The sequence below is a fragment of the Lissotriton helveticus genome, chromosome 8 (assembly GCF_964261635.1).
Source record: "Lissotriton helveticus chromosome 8, aLisHel1.1, whole genome shotgun sequence".
Taxonomy (NCBI): Eukaryota; Metazoa; Chordata; class Amphibia; order Caudata; family Salamandridae; genus Lissotriton; species Lissotriton helveticus.
Genome location: NC_136069.1, coordinates 384,798,872 through 384,820,170, shown reverse-complemented (window position 1 = coordinate 384,820,170; position 21,299 = coordinate 384,798,872). Strand labels below are relative to the sequence as shown.

The window sequence follows — 21,299 nt, the reverse complement described above, 5'->3', positions numbered from 1 at the left end:
GAGAGCGTTAACAATATCAGGATGTAGGGGCCAATTCTTATTTCTGGCCAGGACAGTTTGTCTTTCTAAGACTGTAAGGTTGTGAGCCTATGTCTGGTGTGTGCAGAGATATTCAAGGTCCGGTCAACCGAGGTATTTCACTAAATGTAAAGTAGGATTTGAACATATGAACAGTTAATGTGGCCAGTTTGAATCAACAGTAAGAGAAACAAAATAAAAAATTAAAAAATACTTAGCTAATGCAGATAAGGCTCTGCTTCATGCAGGAGTAAACTCATCATATGTTTGAGGATACCGTTTCAGTGATCAAGAAACAGATAACAGGAGACAAATACTTAAATGTGTTGTTCGCCCTACGGAGAATTGTACACAACTCACCAGGGCACCGTATATTTATTACAAAAAAATACATTCAGCATACAATGAACACAGTCAGCATCAGACACAAGGAGCACCTGCTGCCCCTTCAAGTTAACAGTTCTTCTTTTCGATATGTATGTCCATCACTTTGGCAACAGTCACTGTCTAATTGTTTTTTTCCAGTGGTTCAATTTTCCAGGCCCTGGTCAGGTATCTCAGTCGTATAAAAATGAGGTCTCTGCCCATTTGCAGCCAACTCCAGAAGGGAACCAATTTAGAACCTAAAATCAGGGAAATAACCGTTACTCCACATCAAACAAAATCATTAATCCGTTCAAAACTAATCATAAACAGATACGCACCTTTGTTTGGAAATAATGGCAAGTTACTTACCTTTGATTTTTCAAATGGCAAGTTACTTACCTTTGATTTTTCAAATGGAAACTATCTTCCTGCACATTACTCAACTTAGAAATATTTTGAGCCAACAAACTAAATACATTTTCAATACTCAGAATCAGTCTCCAAAAAACCTCATAGAAATTTCTATCATCCTTAAAGGTGTTGCCTCAGTCCAAGACTTGAATGATATGAATGAAAAAGGTTGATGTAAGACCAAATGCAGAAATAAGCGCTTCTGAATAACCCTACCATAGCTTCTGGAAGCGAAAGGTAGAAGGGTGGTGAGGATCAATGGAAAGGTTTAAAGGAGCATCTATCAGAAAGAACGTTAGAAAAGTAAAGTAACTATTTCCTCAAATGGACATGTTTTCCCACACATTCCTGGTCTAAAAATGAACACAAAATCAGTTATATTAATCTGGAGGATCTGATGAAGGGGGTAGAGCAATGTGCCTTAAAGTGCCTGTAAGCCAATTCTTTGTAGCATTCTACCGCCTGGGTCATTACACTGCAGTTATTACATTATAAAAGCTTTTACAATGCAGAGCTTTACTTCACAGCACACTACATCAGAAGTGTCTGTACTTCTCAAGTAGGTTGATAAGCATAACGTTTTGCATATATATATATATATATCCACACATTCCAGGAAGCACATGAGAGAAGACCACAGGCAGCTTCAAAATAGAGTTCGTTTATTTGCACTCGAGCACTTGCCAGCAGTTAAAATGTCAGATTCAGGCTTTCCATATTCATCTGCCAGACGCGTTTCAGGTTGCAAAGACCTTTCTTCAGTGGCAATGGAACAGAAATTAAAACATCGCGTTTATTTTCCACTACTTAAAGCACCTGCCCTTTAGGGCGTGGCACACCCTGTGCCTTCTGGTACATGTAGTTAATAACTCCCAAGTGGGTGCAATGTTCATTTCTTCAATAATGTGACCAGTATTTTCCCCAGTGGGTCAAAGCGCTATACCTGTCACTGAACTGCCATGCTTTCCAGTGGTCGAAAAAACTCTGCGCTCGATTCATATATGAGATGTAGTGAACAAGGCGGACTTGTCCGCTGAAACGTGTCTGGTCGTTTTTGGAATAAAGTATCTTTGATCTTGAACCCACGGAGTCTGTGCCTGTTTTCATTGATTGCAGAACCAGGATTGGATTGAGATATATATATATATATATATATATATATATATATATATATATATATATATATACATACATACACACACACACACACACACATATATATTCTCTCTCTCTCTCTCTCTCTCTCTCTCTCTCTATTTAACCAGGACAAGCTGTTTTTAGGACCTGCTGGCCCATTTTGGCAGCTGACAACAAGTGTTATGCTTGCTTACAAAGTGCATGGGCAATAAAGATGTCTTTAAATCTTGTTATCTTGTCACATTTGCTGGCTTTCAGAGACAGAGGTCAACAGTCACATTCTCTTTCTACATTTACTTTTCTCTCTGTGACTGAAGTGAAAGGATTTTGTAAAGTGAATTGTGTGATAATCCCACTGTGCAAAGCATGTGAAATGATAGAAAAAAAGACTGAAATATTACAGCCTGATACAAAACTGAAATAGCCAACAAGTGAACTGTTCAAACTTTACAAATATATTTCACCAGTTATGAAGACACAGGTTTGTAATTCTGTGTTGATAAAAAGTTGTTTATAGGAACAAAACAATCAGAACACTATTTGGAGATGTGCAAATGGTAAAATATGTATGCTGAAACTCAATTTACAAACTTGCTTCTACGCTACATAGTTTTTTCAGTAAAACTACATGTTAGTGGGACATTTTTGTAAATATGCTATCTGTAAATGATAGTGCACACCTACATCAATCTTTAGTAATATATTTATGAAAAGTGAGTTTTTAAAATATTCCTGCTCCAGCCCAGATGACAATGCTATCAGTGAACTAAGAGGCAAGCCAGGGATCATGTGTCCCTATATGTGGGCTCGATTCTTAATATACATGAAGCAAACGTTTAGACTAGTAAATAAAGAGTTTTTTTGTGCTGCAGAAATAGTAAACTTACATATTTGAAGGTGCTCTCCTATGTGATAATGATTAATAAGGCGACTCCATAAGACACAATATTTGCCTAGGATCACACAATTTGAGATCAATTCACGGGTCAATTACATTATAGTTCGGTCGAGCAGATTATTCAAGTTTCTAGACCTGCAGGACTAGTAACATTTTTATGATGTTTCCAATATATATAATATTCACTGAAAGAAAAAAAATTAAATAAAGCTTACAGGGACTATTTAGTTAGGCTCTGAGTTTATACATACAAACCATAGAAATTCACCTGTTACAGTTCAAATAATTTCAAGTAACTATAACTCATACCCTAAGGTAACTATTGCTCGCGATCTCACCATGCACAGTTTTAATCATTGAGAATGTTACTGCAAATGTTACAGTGTTGCGATCACTAATGTTATTAAAGATGTCATGATGTAGTAATATCTGGGGTAACTGACAGAGCGTGGCGAGGGCGCAAGTTATAGTTACCTTAGGGCACGCAATATATTTACTTGAAATAACAAACTACAACAGGTGACTTTCTATAGCTCTGTATGTGTAAATTCAAAACCTAATTATAACGTCCCTGTAACTTTTGTTTCTTTTCCAGTGAACTTCTACATTTTCTTGTAAAGAGCAGGGGGACTGTCTGCAGGGCCAGACCCTCCAGTCATCACACCTACAACTAACCCCGGGCGGCCTTCGGCCAACCCCCCCCCACCATAACCCCGATCTCTCACCCCTTCCCACCTTAACTCCCCCACAGGCATCACACTACTTGTAACTGGGTACCTAAGTCTCTGATTGGGTCTGTTACTGGGGGGGGGGGTGTGAGTGTGTGTGTGTGTGTGTGTGTGTGTGTGTGTCTGGGTGTGTGTGTGTGTCTGGGTGTGTGTGTGTGTCTGTCTGTCTGTCTGTGTGTGTGTGTGTGTGTGTGTGTGTGTGTGTGTGTGTGTCTGTGTGTGGGTGTGTGTGTGTGTCTGTGTGTGCCTGGGTGTGTGTGTGTGTCTGGGTGTGTGTGTGTGTCTGTGTGTGTGTCTGTGTGTGTGTCTGTGTGCGTCTGTGTGCGTCTGTGTGTGTGTGTGTGTGTGTGTGTCTGTGTGTGTGTCTGTGTGTGTGTCTGTGTGTGTGTGTGTGTCTGTGTGTGTGTCTGTGTGTGTGTCTGTGTCTGTGTGTGTGTGTGTGTGTGTGTGTGTGTGTGTGTGTGTGTCTGTGTCTGTGTGTGTGTGTGTCTGTGTCTGTGTCTGTGTGTGTCTGTGTGTGTCTGTGTGTGTGTGTGTGTGTGTGTGTGTCTGTGTGTGTCTGTGTGTGTCTGTCTGTGTGTGTCTGTCTGTGTGTGTCTGTCTGTGTGTGTGTGTGTGTGTCTGTGTGTGTGTGTGTGTGTCTGTGTGTGTCTGTGTGTGTGTCTGTGTGTGTCTGTGTGTGTGTCTGTCTCTCTAAGTGAAATTGCGGGCAAGTGTGCTAATATTTAAATGTAATTTTATTTTAGTATTCATGGGTTTTTCACATTTAATTTGTGAATCATTTATTGAACACCTTATTTCAATATATTGTACCCATCAGGAGTCCCTCACAGACCCCTTTATTTCACCCTGGGGATCAGGGTTCCACTTACCTGACCAATTATACCAGTTTTCATTTTTAACTTCAGAAAGATGGACCGTCCTGATACATAAAATGGTGGCCACAACTTTCTATTCAGGTTGCGGCCAACCATTCACAGTGTTTCTCTGGGCACGCAGATTTTGTGAATTCGCTGCGAAATAACTGCAACCAGAGATCTTTTTTCTCTTAAATTTCTCCCCAACTACTGAACGGATTTACACCAAATAGTAAAAAAAGCACAATCTTCGTAACAAAAGCTAGCTTTCTGCCAAATGTTGTGTAAATTAACGTATTTGGTCTAATACAACGTATGTTATCTAAATCATACTAAGTCCATGTAGAAACCCTTATGTAGGCAGTGCAAGACAATACAGGAGCACTTTCGGAACATTCAAAAGAACAATCTTAAGTTACAACTCATTGAACACTTAAAAAAAATTAAACGTAAGAGAATCTTAATTTTCTTCGGGATCGACCTATTCCAAGTCTACGCAGAGGAGTAGGCCCCCATGAGCTATTGCTATGAAGAAGAGACTATCTTTGGATCCTCAAGACTGAGTCAGTTATATCTGGAATCAATAATGAAGTGGAGCTACACGACAGGATATGTATCAACTGAAGTTACCAATTTATTAATGCCATCTGGTAACTTCGTTGCACCATTAGGTTTAATATTACTTACTTTTGTAACCTCAGTCTCATTTGCTTGTGGTTGTAGGGTTAAACATTCTTTCATGAAAGCCTGTTATTGAGAATACTTTCACATATTAAGGAGTCAAGTGCCCTGATTCCATCAACCATACAGTCTCTTTAGACTTCAGAGCCAATTCTGTAATCACTTCATCCACACATTTAGGTGCAAGTGACACCCCAATTAATCCCTTAGGGCTCGATTGTCAAGACTTTACACTGTAATAACAGAAATTACCATTCACTTTCCTACTAACTGCTCTACAATGAGATGCAAACCTCTGAAAAACAAGTAGCTTTCACAGACGTTTATAGCCACCACATACATTTTTATTCACAATCTGACTTTACAATCCTTGAAAAATCATTGTACTGTATAAGCCCAGGACCAGAAGCTAACCCAAAGAGCAGTTCATGATTTTCAGTAACCATCTATGTACTCACATTTAACCTGATAAAAAACCCAATTTACTTCACATTGATATATACCTTTGAACACAATTTCCTACTATGACCAACACCCTCAGTATGACTGTCACCCTCTTAGACTGGTTTCTTATGTAATAACATTTTGGAGTTACCTTCATTGTGCATTATGATGCACTGTATATCCCATATCAACCCTTCCCCCCCAACCTGACCACCTACCGAAACATTCAGTGTCAGAGCAAAAACTAAACATAAAGTAAGGACTACCAGGTTTATCAATACGCTCTTTACAGATCTTTACAAGGTTTCTTACACATTCTTTCTTAATTTCAGCATGGAAGTCCACCCAACTGGGAATGCAATGGTATAACTTGCTTTTCTAACCTATAAGTAGTTTCTGCTTGTTTTTCAACAAGACATTTACCCCGAATATGGCCACCACCCATTTTCTCAACTCCCTTCCTCTCTCGCCGCCCACGGAACCGTGGGCGGCGAGAGAGAGGAAGCGAGGACTCCACGACTTTCATTTCATTTCATTTCATGACAGTTTCATTTTTACCTCTCGACCCGAAGGCTCATGAAGCATTGACTCCTTACGTTTCTAGCTTATTTTCAGAAATACTGACAAAGCTATAGAAAATGCTAACCCGTACCACATAGGTATCGTATTTTAAAACCACTTGTACATATTCACATATTTCTTCACATATTGATAGCCTAATAGTGAGTGACAGAGGGATCTTACTCCGTCCTGACAAAGAAGCGTTCCAGCTTCGAAACATGTTGACTTTACCAAGGAGAATCAGCACATTATCAGCGTGATTTCTCCGCACCACACTTTGTAACAGTACCAGCCTATGACCAAATAAAGTTTTTTTGAATCCATAAGGCCAGGTACCTTTTAAATATCACATTCCTCAACCACCCCTGACCCTTTTCACTCACAACGAATACACCTCACATAGCACTTACAAACTGAGTGCTCCAGCGTGGTCACCAGTCGTAGCACGCCCCGTCCCGCAGCGGGCGGGAAGACCCCGATGATGAAGCAAGACACTAAGGGCCCTTTTGCTGTGTGAGGGGTATTTTAACAAATAATGTGTATGCCTTAAAAACCTAGACATACAGCAACCTCTCGGTGGTTGTTTTCTAACTAATTGCAGAGAGGAGGATGTATCCACTATAGTAGTCTAGTTAAGCACTACCTCTTCACTCCCTAACCTTTGTTTCTCTTGATTTATCTATAGTAAATACTGAACTTAATGTGCTCTCTCCAGCTAAATTTTCTTTCAATTGGTCTCTGTGATAAGTGGTTGTATATACAAGTGCGACCTTCACCTGAAATGGGACTAAATAGAGGTAGCTAAACTTTCCGCCAGCAATTACTCAAATGAGAACCTCTGCTAAATCCACAGACACCGAATCTCTTAATTTTTTTGCACTCCTCTAAATAAATCACACAATCACAGCAACTGCTTATGAGTCTTCAATTACTGGAATTCATGGATGAAATATAACTTTGCGTGAAAAATATTGGGCACTGTAATTGCTCACCATTCGCATTTCAGATGGCAGGTTGTTCTCTACCATTAAGTAAATGATAAACACTACTCCTTTTTTTCCTATTACTAATATTACCCACTAACTTCCATAATTCCAATCTTGTATCCAGGCTTCAATTCCAAGAAGAACCAATACCTTACCTTTTGTACTACTCTTTCTGGTGGATGCTTCTTCAAAAGATGGTCTGTACTGGCATATCAACCAGGAATGGTAAGGCATATGCTCGTTGGACAATCTGGAGCACTCATTCATCATATGTGATGCTCTACCATCCGTGGCAGGGTAGCCATGTGCCAAGGGGGCCAGGTTAGATCAGTTTTGTGGCTGTGGCGGGGGCAGAGGCATGGGAGTGGGCAGTGCACTGACCCCTGAGGACTTGGCTGCAGTCGGTCTGATCCCTGACGTCGGTCTCAAAATTATTTATCCTTTATGAACCTCTGCCACAGTCTCAAAAGGGGGAGAACTGTTAGGTATACTGCCATACAGGCACAGAAAGGTTGAAATAGAGTGTTGTTGCCCTGATTTACTTTAAATCGCTGTAGCACAGAGTCTTTTTTCCAGACGAAGTCCAGTCAAGTGGCATGTTCATCAGGGACACCTGGAAGTCAGCTGAAAAACTTACGATCTCATCCAAGCATGGCGTCTAAGCATAAAGCTGCTGCCCTGCCCAACAGTGGACAGTGTCCAGTCCTGACCAACTGACTTACTTCCCCGCATCCCATGAATGCTGGTTAATTTATTTCAGGTAGATCTAGATTGATCTAGGACAGCTGTAAAGTCTTGCTTACCATGTCCTACAATGGTGCGACTATCATCCAATGAGTACACTGCATAGACTAGTCTTAAAGCTAGGAGGGCAGAGGATAATATTTGTTTTCCACAAGCTGCTGCATGTTTTGACTCTCTATCTGCAATGAATTTGGGTTAAGTCTGCTGGTGGATGCTTGACCCATCAAGCTTTCCAGCATAGGATGTTAGGTTAAGAAGGTTGGGTCTTTTAGAGCATGTCTATGCCTTCTGGCCACTTGAGTATTTACTGTACGACAAGAACACAGTTTTTCCCAAGTACCCATTATTGTGTCTATCAATTATTCATCCACCTGTAAGAATGGTTCGGAAAAAGTCCGCCCAGGCTGCAAGACGTCTGTGAGCGTGGTTGTTTTAACTTCTAGAGAAGGTAACTGAAGATCAATGACTTCTGCAGCACATCAATTGACCACTACGATAGAGGCCAATTCTTCAGTTGAGGGCCCGGTGGGATATGGGGTGGGAGGTGGGAGCAAATTCTACCTGGTATATGAGGAAATTTCCAGCCCACTGGCTTGAAGGCCCATATAAAAATCGCCATCATTGTAAACGGATGTTCATCTGTGTCATCCTGACTGTGATCCAGACCATGTGGACTATAGAACTGCTGCAGATTTTTCTTCAATCTGATTTTTGAACACCAGCCCTAAGGAAATCCTCCCCCTAAACACAAGTGTGTGCTCTTTGGGTCATAAAGAATCTAAGCACGTCCATCTTTTGTTAGGGGAGTAACAGCCCCTTTCCGTTAAAAAACTAATTTTCTAACCACGGTTAAAAAGCATGAATACATCACTATCAGCACTCTACATTAATCAATAACCTTCCAAACATGCTCCGAAATCCGCAAACTTCCAGTTACACCTGCCACACTCTTCACACATCAGTGAACACAGACAAACTCAGAAACCAAAACCTTGCAATATGCAGCCACACCTATCCTCAAACAAGGCAGTACCACATCCCTAGTAGCCTCTTGTTAATGCCAACCAAAGAACCTGGAGGTATGTAAACCAACATTATAATATATACATAGTATAAAGTTTAACCCTCCCACAAACCTTAGCTAATAATTTTGTGCCCATTGAATCAATAACTTTTCTGTGGGATAACTGCAGACCACTGTAGGTTTTTTCATCCTCCCACCCAGTTTGCCTTTGTTATTTCTACTACATACATGTCCTATATCCAGCACAAATCCCCAAATTGTGACTTCAGTTTGTTATCAAGCTGAATAGCTGGAAAGCGAGCAGCTTATTTTATCTTCCTGATTTTTATGCGATACATGATTTCAAGAGAAGTGTATTTTTACACCTTCCTGTTGCAGGAATGGGGTAATTGTACCCATCTTCATACAGGTTGCTGGTTATTGAAAACTGGTTGAAACACCATAAAAGTCCTCAACTACACTCCTCAGATCATTGACTCAGGGAGATCATTAGAACTAATTTTCGACAAGAACTTCAACATGCAGAAGCATATCAGTGCCAACACCAAATGAGCGAATCACCAAATGTACACTAAAACTCAAACCCTTTCTTCCCCCCCCCCCCCCCTCCCCCCCCCATAATTTCAAGCATGCAGTGTAAGCCTTAGTGATTCCCAGGCTGGACTATGGAAGTGCTACCCTCTCTGGTTTTCCCAGATCCAAACTGGCACCACTAAAAGGCTGTTGCAAGACTCATCACCGGATCAAAAAGAAACCACATCACTCCTGATCTGAAATCCCTCAACTGGCTGCCATACGAAGCAAGAATTCAGTTAGAAATTGCATGCATGACACATAAAGCCCTTCACTTCAATACACCCAGGAATCTGTCTCCCAAAGCGCTCACTTTCTGGTGACACCGTATCCTCCAGAAGCTCCATCACCTGAGAGGAGTTGGCCTAACGGGTAGGGCGGTCGACCTCAAATCTGGGGAACTGGGTTCGAGTCTCAGCAATGACGCTGAACATCCTGCGATTCTGTACAACTCACTTAATCTACCAGTGCCTAACAAAAATGAATGTGTCCTCATGTAATGCAACTGGTGCTATGTAAAGCGTTCTGATACCCGATTCGGGTCAAGTTTGCGCTATATAAAACTATGTAAAATAAAAAAATAAAATAAACAATGAATTTTGAAACCACAGAGATTCCGCAAGAAGATGAATTACAACTGACCCTTCTCTGGGATGGCCCAGAGAATTCGGAACATCCTGCTTCCTGAAGTCAGAATTAATATCTCAGCCAATTCCCCCATGACTGAAGTCAAAGCACTCCTTATGAACAAATTCCTTACATAGATTTCAGGATACCCATCTTCCCTCAACCACACCGACGACCTCCCGGTTCTTATCCTACTCTGCCTGGACTCTGCGCACCCATTGCCGTTTCGTATTGGTTTTTACTCATTGTTATTTTTGGCCTCTATTGATGTTTCCCCTCTACTTCGCAAACATTATATAGCTTTCTCTCCCTTCCCTGTTTACACGTATACATTGATACTGATTTTATTGCTATCAGTGTGTTGCTCTCTGTAAATCTAAATAAAATAAAATACATAAAAAATGTAAACCAGGAGCAAAATTACATGTGCTTATCTGGCAATTCGAAATTATCTTTTACTTGGTCTAGTAGGAATGTAGTTTCATTATAATCTATATCAGACAGCTGCCTTCGCCGAGCTCAGGAGGTTCCACATATGTGCAATGACATGCAGCTCCATTTCAAAACCTTGGGTGATCTATAGCTGACCGAAGCATACTTCAAAGATATACTTCAGATATTACACTCAAGTTGGCTAGCCCAACATATAGCAAAAAACAGGAAAGAGGGTGACCAATGTTCATGGCTCGGAATATGGAACGATCTGTCACACTCCAGCAAAGAAAACTGAACATGAAAACAAAATTACATTGCTAGGTCTCGACCTGCCAATGAGCTTGCGCATTGCAGCTCGAGACATATAGAGGTGCATCAGGAAAGCTTACCAAGAGGGCTTTGGCAGGTGGATTACGCACAGTGCATGTGTTCCGTGCACGCGCTTGCCATTTGCTCCCCGAGCCTCAGCATGTGCCTCGCATCATCGCATCATACCCGCCACAGCAATGCAGAGAGCTTCAGATTTCAAAGGAATCCTCTCCCCCGCCCCCCTCTGCGCTATGCCAGAGCTTGTTTTACCAGCGGGCAGTCTCTTGCCTTCGGCTGCTTCTACAACAGTGTCCGAGCTTAAATTAGTGCGCTTTCTGCCGGGACGCTTAGACCTCTCTAAGTTTGTCACAGCAATGCCGAGAGCTTGTTAAAATATCTTGCCTTTCTGTGGTTAATTGCTCACAATTGTCCCTCCTTCTCGTGGGTGGTTCTTGCCGATGGCGACTGGCCTTGTTACTTTTATTATTGCGCATTTTAATATATCTCTTTGTTTCCCTGCACTCCTTTCTCTGTCTACTTTGGTTCGTTGTTTTGAACAGCTGTTTGCGCACATTCGTGGGCTTCCCTTTATAACACTGCAACTCAATTCAACCTTAACCCTGCAGGTAACATTTTAATTATAATCAGTACAACGGCCGCCCCAGCCTAATCTCTAAGTATTGCGTCTGCACGCCTATCTTCTGTCTGTGTCAGGTTTCTCCCCCCTCCCCCCCTTCTCTTTCACCAGCATGCGAGTACTGTAAAGGACAGCGTTCGCAGAAAGCTTAAGCAGACCAAGGAAACCGCGGTCAGAAAAAATAATATGAACATTAATTAACGGACTTTAGGCAACAGAGTTATAAAAATACCCAAATAAACCTTCACTGGTATTGTTTTTTCTCCATCAGAGGAGTTGTTAATGCTAGCAGTTCTGAATTGTTCCAATGTGCCCATTTTGCGCCGGCTGGTATGTAAGAATTACATTATTTTCTGTTAAGCTATGCAGGGCGGAACCAGAGCTCCGATGGTGCGTGGCAGCGTGTCTCTTGGACAGACTTAGAATCATTGGAAACCAGAGGCTTCGGTGATCCCACTCCCTGGCATGGAACACACATTCTGTAAAAAGAACATGTACTCCGCCATATCATCATTTTTAAATGCTTTCGTATTCTGAATATAAGCAATGTTTGAAGTAGCTGCCTGGGTTAAGGAGTGGGCGGAAAGTGAGCAGCAAACTTCGACATGTCTTTGTAGCAGTGTGTTTGAGTGTTACACAGTTAATGCAAAGAACATTGACAATGTAGTAGAGATCTCATCCGATAGCATGAGTTATGTTTATGCAAAATTAAAAGGCAGACTAGTCCGTGTACGTATTCACCAGGCTTAATTAATTACACCATGAACATGGATGTATACATCTTTAGTAGATCGCAACAATAAGCCAGTTTGCTGTAGACTAAAATCTTCACCTGCTGAATTTAAATACGTAATTAAGGATAACGTGAATTCCGGTGACTTTTGTAGAATGTACTACAATCCATTGATGAGAAGCAAGACTACAAGTACCAGCATTGCATTGCTTTAGAATAAAGGGACAAGAGTACTGCGTTTTTAGTGATGCACAGTAATTGCTAACCTGGCTAAAGTATAGGTACGAGACATGTCTCAAAGTTTAGTTAGCAGTTCGGCCTCACGTTAACTTTAAAATGGTACCCATACACCTATTATTAGCAGTATTATTAGCAGTTTGGTGGCTTCTAACATAGCCGCGCTCTGCCGCCACTTCATGTGAGGAAGGCTGCACACCCCATCACTCTCCATATGCTGGCTCTCGCGCCTTTCCTTTGATCTCCCCCGCCCCGCATCAGACTTGAAAGGAATGCGCTCCCCTGCCCCCGCCACAGCAATGCCGAGAGATTTTTTTTAATGATGTATTGCTCCACTGCAGGAACCTTTCATACCTTTCATTCAGTGATGCTGTGCATTTTTTGAAAAATATATATTTATTTCAAATCTTCGTACGATGCAATGTCACACAGGCTGTGAAACTGCAAGTCTCTGACCTTTTTATCCAGTCATGTGTACCTCTGCCAGGTCTTCCTTCAGACCCTTTGTAGCCAGTTGGTTCCTAGTCACCCACCAGGGGTTGCTTGAGTTTTTCCTCCGCACTGTTGTGTTGGCCAGCTGTGACAACAGGGAATCTTTCCACTCTCCTAGTCAGTTTCTCTTAGTAACCAGGGTGGACGCTTTGGCAGCAAGTCCTTGAACCGCTGTAACTGTGGTCAAGTCTGCATACTGTGGAGTAGTGTGGCTCACTGGTTAGGGGCGGAAGGCCCAAGAGCAGAAGTCGGCCCGGGACCAGGGTTCAATTTCCGATGCGGCAGGGTCGTGGACCTCGGTCAGCGGAATCGATAATTCTCACTTCGGTGCTTACTCTAATCAGGGGTTCCACTCGGCAACTCTGGGCATTAGCTTGCCTAATCTCCACAACGGCCCCACCAATTCCGGGGATGCCTGGCTCCACCTTGGGGACTCCCAGCAAGGGACCATCCCACAGGGAAAGCCAGGACGGGTTCCCCAGAGTTATACAGCGCCAGGAGACCTATGGACGTGTAGCAGTTACATATTCTGCTCATTTTGTGACATTACAGCTACTGTTTGTTACCAGCAATGCACATTTGAACAATGGTATTCTCTTTTCCAACTGTCATTAACAGTAGTGCACGTTTGGGTGTTGCACATTACATAACATTGTAGGCTTTGAGAGCAATTTCGCGGCCGCTTTGATGTTCTCAGTGAGCCGCGCGGCCACTTAGAACATCAAAGCGGCGCAAAATGCTCAACATTCCTCATTCTTTCGTTCTACTTTTCCTTCCTTGCACGTTTCCCTACCATTTGCTTGATTTTTTTATTGTACTTTTCCTCATGTTCTTTTTTTATTTTTTCCATGCACCATTTCATCATTTTTCCTTGTCCTTTTTTTCCTCCTTTGTTTCTTCCACCTTTCCTCATTCTTTTCCTTCCCCTGAACATATTCTTTTCCATCTTTCTTTCTGCGTTTCTTTTTTCCCTTTCACTTTGCCTTTCACTATTCTCGCCTTTCCCTCATGCCCTTACTGCGCCTACCCCATCTCTCATGCTCTTTATTTCTGGCTTCCTCTCAGTATGACAGTCAAAACTTTTGCTGCATTGAACAAGCAGAGACTTGGAGAGACTGTCTGTTGAGCTTCAGGACTCATAGAATTCTGCAAGAACCGCAAAAGTTGGCAGTCTGTAAGGCCTTGCTGAACTGAGCAAGGCCAGCTGCATGTCAGTTATCTGACATACCACTTACTCTCTCTTACCGGCCTGACTGTCAAAGCCCGATTAAAAATCGGGGAACTTCCCCAATGAGCAAGGTTTTCAAGTTTGCCAGTTCCTTTCGTGATTAGCTCATCTAATCCAGGTTTTTTGCTTTGCATTCTGGGTCTTGTGGTCCTGACTGAAAATTGATGAACAGGACGTCAATTTCAAGAATGTAAAGCAAAACCCTGAACAGGATCGGCTGCACATGAAACTGGAAATCGTGAGAGGTCTGCATGCACATGTCGATCTGTAAGGATTATGCAAATGTTCGGTCTCTTTTTATGTTTCGCCTACACACATCGTTTGGGTTTTGCCTACAAACATCTTTTTGCTTCCTGTTGTCAGATGAGGACTTGTGGAGCATACCAGAAACTTACAGTGGACTTAGAATCAGGCCATTGGTTATCATAGGTTGACTGTATTTTCAATCTCATTATCTTGCTTCTCATTCTATGACTTTTCTTCCTCTTCTTGTGTTTTTGTCTTCTCCTGGAGAACTGCTATTTTCTTTTCCACTCTCCAAATACCACTCAGTGCCACATAATTACACACCACATAATTACACTCTACTGAGTGCAACACACACTTCACACAATACCACTCAGTGCCACATAACTATATGCTACATAATTACAATGCAACATACACTCCAAATAATGCCACTCAGTGCCACATAATTACACACCACACAATTACACTATACTGTATACAACATACACTCCGCATAATACCACTCAGTGCCACATAATTATATGCTACATAATTACACTGCGCTTAACGCAACATACAATCCAAATACCACTCAGTGCCACATAATTACACTGCACGCAATGCAACATACACTCCAAATACCACTCAGTGCCACATATTTACACTGCGCTCAATTCAACATGCACTCCAAATACCACTCAGTGCCACATAATTACACGCCACATAATTACACTGCGCTCAACGCAACATACACTCCAAATACCACTCAGTGCCACATAATTACATGCCACATAATTACACTGCACGCAACCCAACATACACTCCAAATACCACTCAGTGCCACATAATTACACACCACATAATTACACTGCACTCAATGCAACATACACTCCAAATACCACTCAGTGCCACATAATTACACTCTGCTGAATGCAACACACACTCCACACAATACCACTCAGTGCCACATAATTACATGCCACACAATTACACTCTACTGAATACAACATACACGCCACACAATACCACTCAGTGCCACATAATTACACGTCACACAATTACACTGCACTCAATGCAACATACACTCCAAACAATACTACTCATTGCCACATAATTGCATGCCACACAATTACACTCTTATGAATACCACATACACTCCACACAATACCACTCAGTGCCACATAATTACATGCTACATAATTACACTGCGCTCAACGCAACATACACTACAAATACCACTCAGTGCCACATAATTACACACCACATAATTACTCTATCGCCCTCACTCTATCTGTCTATCGCCCTCACTCTGTCTCCCTCACTCTATCTGTCTATCGCCCTCACTCTGTCTGTCTATCGCCCTCACTCTGTCTGTCTATCGCCCTCACTCTGTCTGTCTATCGCCCTCACTCTGTCTGTCTATCGCCCTCACTCTGTCTGTCTATCGCCCTCACTCTGTCTGTCTATCGCCCTCACTCTGTCTGTCTATCGCCCTCACTCTGTCTGTCTATCGCCCTCACTCTGTCTGTCTATCGCCCTCACTCTGTCTGTCTATCGCCCTCACTCGGTCTGTCTATCGCCCTCACTCGGTCTGTCTGTCTATCGCCCTCACTCGGTCTGTCTGTCTATCGCCCTCACTCGGTCTGTCTGTCTATCGCCCTCACTCGGTCTGTCTGTCTATCGCCCTCACTCTGTCTGTCTGTCTATCGCCCTCACTCTGTCTGTCTGTCTATCGCCCTCACTCTGTCTGTCTGTCTATCGCCCTCTCTCTGTCTGTCTGTCTATCGCCCTCACTCTGTCTGTCTGTCTATCGCCCTCACTCTGTCTGTCTGTCTATCGCCCTCACTCTGTCTGTCTGTCTATCGCCCTCACTCTGTCTGTCTGTCTATCGCCCTCACTCTGTCTGTCTGTCTATCGCCCTCACTCTGTCTGTCTGTCTATCGCCCTCACTCTGTCTGTCTGTCTATCGCCCTCACTCTGTCTGTCTGTCTATCGCCCTCACTCTGTCTGTCTGTCTATCGCCCTCACTCTGTCTGTCTGTCTATCGCCCTCACTCTGTCTGTCTGTCTATCGCCCTCACTCTGTCTGTCTGTCTATCGCCCTCATTCTGTCTGTCTATCGCCCTCACTCTGTCTGTCTGTCTATCGCCCTCACTCTGTCTGTCTGTCTATCGCCCTCACTCTGTCTGTCTGTCTATCGCCCTCACTCTGTCTGTCTGTCTATCGCCCTCACTCTGTCTGTCTGTCTATCGCCCTCATTCTGTCTGTCTGTCTATCGCCCTCACTCTGTCTGTCTGTCTATCGCCCTCACTCTGTCTGTCTGTCTATCGCCCTCATTCTGTCTGTCTGTCTATCGCCCTCACTCTGTCTGTCTGTCTATCGCCCTCACTCTGTCTGTCTATCGCCCTCACTCTGTCTGTCTATCGCCCTCACTCTGTCTGTCTATCGCCCTCACTCTGTCTGTCTATCGCCCTCACTCTGTCTGTCTATCGCCCTCACTCTGTCTGTCTATCGCCCTCACTCTGTCTGTCTATCGCCCTCACTCTGTCTGTCTATCGCCCTCACTCTGTCTATCGCCCTCACTCTGTCTATCGCCCTCACTCTGTCTGTCTATCGCCCTCACTCTGTCTGTCTATCGCCCTCACTCTGTCTGTCTATCGCCCTCACTCTATCTATCTATCGCCCTCACTCTGTCTGTCCATCGCCCTCACTCTGTCTGTCCATCGCCCTCACTCTGTCTGTCCATCGCCCTCACTCTGTCTGTCCATCGCCCTCACTCTGTCTGTCTGTCCATCGCCCTCACTCTGTCTGTCTGTCCATCGCCCTCACTCTGTCTGTCTGTCCATCGCCCTCACTCTGTCTGTCTGTCCATCGCCCTCACTCTGTCTATCGCCCTCACTCTATCTATCGCCCTCACTCTATCGCCCTCACTCTATCTATCGCCCTCACTCTATCTATCGCCCTCACTCTATCTATCGCCCTCTGTCTGTCTATCGCCCTCACTCTGTCTATCTATCGCCCTCTGTCTGTCTATCGCCCTCACTCTGTCTGTCTGTCCATCGCCCTCACTCTGTCTGTCTGTCTATCGCCCTCACTCTGTCTGTCTGTCTATCGCCCTCACTCTGTCTGTCTGTCTATCGCCCTCACTCTGTCTGTCTGTCCATCGCCCTCACTCTGTCTGTCTGTCCATCGCCCTCACTCTGTCTGTCTGTCCATCGCCCTCACTCTGTCTATCGCCCTCACTCTATCTATCGCCCTCACTCTATCGCCCTCACTCTATCTATCGCCCTCACTCTATCTATCGCCCTCACTCTATCTATCGCCCTCACTCTATCTATCGCCCTCACTCTATCTATCGCCCTCACTCTATCTATCGCCCTCACTCTGTCTGTCTGTCCATCGCCCTCACTCTGTCTGTCTGTCCATCGCCCTCACTCTGTCTGTCTGTCCATCGCCCTCACTCTGTCTATCGCCCTCACTCTATCTATCGCCCTCACTCTATCGCCCTCACTCTATCTATCGCCCTCACTCTATCTATCGCCCTCACTCTATCTATCGCCCTCTGTCTGTCTATCGCCCTCACTCTGTCTATCTATCGCCCTCTGTCTGTCTATCGCCCTCACTCTGTCTGTCTGTCCATCGCCCTCACTCTGTCTGTCTGTCTATCGCCCTCACTCTGTCTGTCTGTCTATCGCCCTCACTCTGTCTGTCTGTCTATCGCCCTCACTCTGTCTGTCTGTCCATCGCCCTCACTCTGTCTGTCTGTCCATCGCCCTCACTCTGTCTGTCTGTCCATCGCCCTCACTCTGTCTGTCTGTCCATCGCCCTCACTCTGTCTATCGCCCTCACTCTATCTATCGCCCTCACTCTATCGCCCTCACTCTATCTATCGCCCTCACTCTATCTATCGCCCTCACTCTATCTATCGCCCTCACTCTATCTATCGCCCTCACTCTATCTATCGCCCTCACTCTATCTATCGCCCTCACTCTATCTATCGCCCTCACTCTATCTATCGCCCTCACTCTATCTATCGCCCTCACTCTATCTATCGCCCTCACTCTATCTATCGCCCTCACTCTATCTATCGCCCTCACTCTATCTATCGCACTCACTCTATCTATCGCCCTCACTCTATCTATCGCCCTCACTCTATCTATCGCCCTCACTCTATCTATCGCCCTCTGTCTGTCTATCGCCCTCTGTCTGTCTATCGCCCTCTGTCTGTCTATCGCCCTCACTCTGTCTATCTATCGCCCTCTGTCTGTCTATCGCCCTCACTCTGTCTGTCTGTCTATCGCCCTCACTCTGTCTGTCTGTCTATCGCCCTCACTCTATCTATCGCCCTCACTCTATCTATCGCCCTCACTCTATCTATCGCCCTCTGTCTGTCTATCGCCCTCACTCTGTCTATCTATCGCCCTCTGTCTGTCTATCGCCCTCTGTCTGTCTATCGCCCTCACTCTGTCTGTCTGTCTATCGCCCTCACTCTGTCTGTCTGTCTATCGCCCTCACTCTGTCTGTCTGTCTATCGCCCTCACTCTGTCTGTCTGTCTATCGCCCTCATTCTGTCTGTCTGTCTATCGCCCTCATTCTGTCTGTCTGTCTATCGCCCTCACTCTGTCTGTCTGTCTATCGCCCTCACTCTCTCTGTCTGTCTATCGCCCTCACTCCATCCGTCCATCGCCCTCACTCCATCCATCCATCGCCCTCACTCCATCCATCCATCGCCCTCACTCCATCCATCCATCGCCCTCACTCCATCCATCCATCGCCCTCACTCCATCCATCCATCGCCCTCACTCCATCCATCCATCGCCCTCACTCCATCCATCCATCCATCGCCCTCACTCCATCCATCCATCCATCGCCCTCACTCCATCCATCCATCCATCGCCCTCACTCCATCCATCCATCCATCGCCCTCACTCCATCCATCCATCCATCGCCCTCACTCCATCCATCCATCGCCCTCACTCCATCCATCCATCGCCCTCACTCCATCCATCCATCGCCCTCACTCCATCCATCCATCGCCCTCACTCCATCCATCCATCGCCCTCACTCACTCCATCCATCGCCCTCACTCACTCCATCCATCGCCCTCACTCACTCCATCCATCGCCCTCACTCACTCCATCCATCGCCCTCACTCACTCCATCCATCGCCCTCACTCACTCCATCCATCGCCCTCACTCACTCCATCCATCGCCCTCACTCACTCCATCCATCGCCCTCACTCACTCCATCCATCGCCCTCACTCACTCCATCCATCGCCCTCACTCACTCCATCCATCGCCCTCACTCACTCAATCCATCGCCCTCACTCACTCAATCCATCGCCCTCACTCACTCCATCGATCGCCCTCACTCACTCCATCGATCGCCCTCACTCACTCCATCCATCGCCCTCACTCACTCCATCCATCCATCGCCCTCACTCACTCCATCCATCCATCGCCCTCACTCACTCCATCCATCCATCGCCCTCACTCACTCCATCCATCCATCGCCCTCACTCACTCCATCCATCCATCGCCCTCACTCACTCCATCCATCCATCGCCCTCACTCACTCCATCCATCCATCGCCCTCACTCACTCCATCCATCCATCGCCCTCACTCACTCCATCCATCCATCCCCCTCACTCACTCCATCCATCCATCGCCCTCACTCACTCCATCCATCCATCGCCCTCACTCACTCCATCCATCGCCCTCACTCACTCCATCCATCGCCCTCACTCACTCCATCGATCGCCCTCACTCACTCCATCGATCGCCCTCACTCACTCCATCGATCGCCCTCACTCACTCCATCGATCGCCCTCACTCACTCCATCGATCGCCCTCACTCACTCCATCGATCGCCCTCACTCACTCCATCGATCGCCCTCACTCACTCCATCGATCGCCCTCACTCACTCCATCGATCGCCCTCACTCACTCCATCGATCGCCCTCACTCACTCCATCGATCGCCCTCACTCACTCCATCGATCGCCCTCACTCACTCCATCGATCGCCCTCACTCACTCCATCGATCGCCCTCACTCACTCCATCGATCGCCCTCACTCACTCCATCGATCGCCCTCACTCACTCCATCGATCGCCCTCACTCACTCCATCGATCGCCCTCACTCACTCCATCGATCGCCCTCACTCACTCCATCGATCGCCCTCACTCACTCCATCGATCGCCCTCACTCACTCCATCGATCGCCCTCACTCACTCCATCGATCGCCCTCACTCACTCCATCGATCGCCCTCACTCACTCCATCGATCGCCCTCACTCACTCCATCGATCGCCCTCACTCACTCCATCGATCGCCCTCACTCACTCCATCGATCGCCCTCACTCACTCCATCGATCGCCCTCACTCACTCCATCGATCGCCCTCACTCCATCGATCGCCCTCACTCCATCGATCGCCCTCACTCCATCGATCGCCCTCACTCCATCGATCGCCCTCACTCCATCGATCGCCCTCACTCCATCGATCGCCCTCACTCCATCGATCGCCCTCACTCCATCGATCGCCCTCACTCCATCGCCCTCCCTCTATCTATCGCCCTCCCTCTATCTATCGCCCTCCCTCTATCTATCGCCCTCCCTCTATCTATCGCCCTCCCTCTATCTATCGCCCTCACTCTATGGCAGTCACTCTATCTGTCGCCCTCCCTCTATCAATCTATCGCCCTCCCTCTATCTATCTATCTATCTATCTAATCACCACAGCATCACCCAGCACCACCACTGCATCACTCAGGGGCACCACAACATCACTGTGTGCTACAACAGCATCACTGAAAGCCACAGCATCACTCGTCGCCAACACAACATCACTCAGCCCCACCACAGCATCAATCTGTGCAACCATTCAACAACAACTGGTTTAAATATGTTCTCTCAATGTTTCAAGCTTTATTACAAATGTCACA

At 45.4% G+C, this 21,299-nt stretch overlaps 1 protein-coding gene across 2 annotated transcripts in view; it reads right to left on the bottom strand.

The window, feature by feature from the left end:
* Positions 1-335: 335 nt before the first annotated feature.
* Positions 336-21,299, bottom strand: part of ALG5 (ALG5 dolichyl-phosphate beta-glucosyltransferase) — a 227,600-nt gene continuing 206,636 nt past the window's right edge. For both annotated transcript variants that reach the window (XM_078657186.1, XM_078657187.1), the window contains exon 10: positions 336-641. In XM_078657186.1, coding sequence (XP_078513312.1) covers positions 526-641 — 116 coding nt within the window. In that variant the 3' untranslated portion in view covers positions 336-525. The remainder of the gene's footprint in view (positions 642-21,299) is intronic.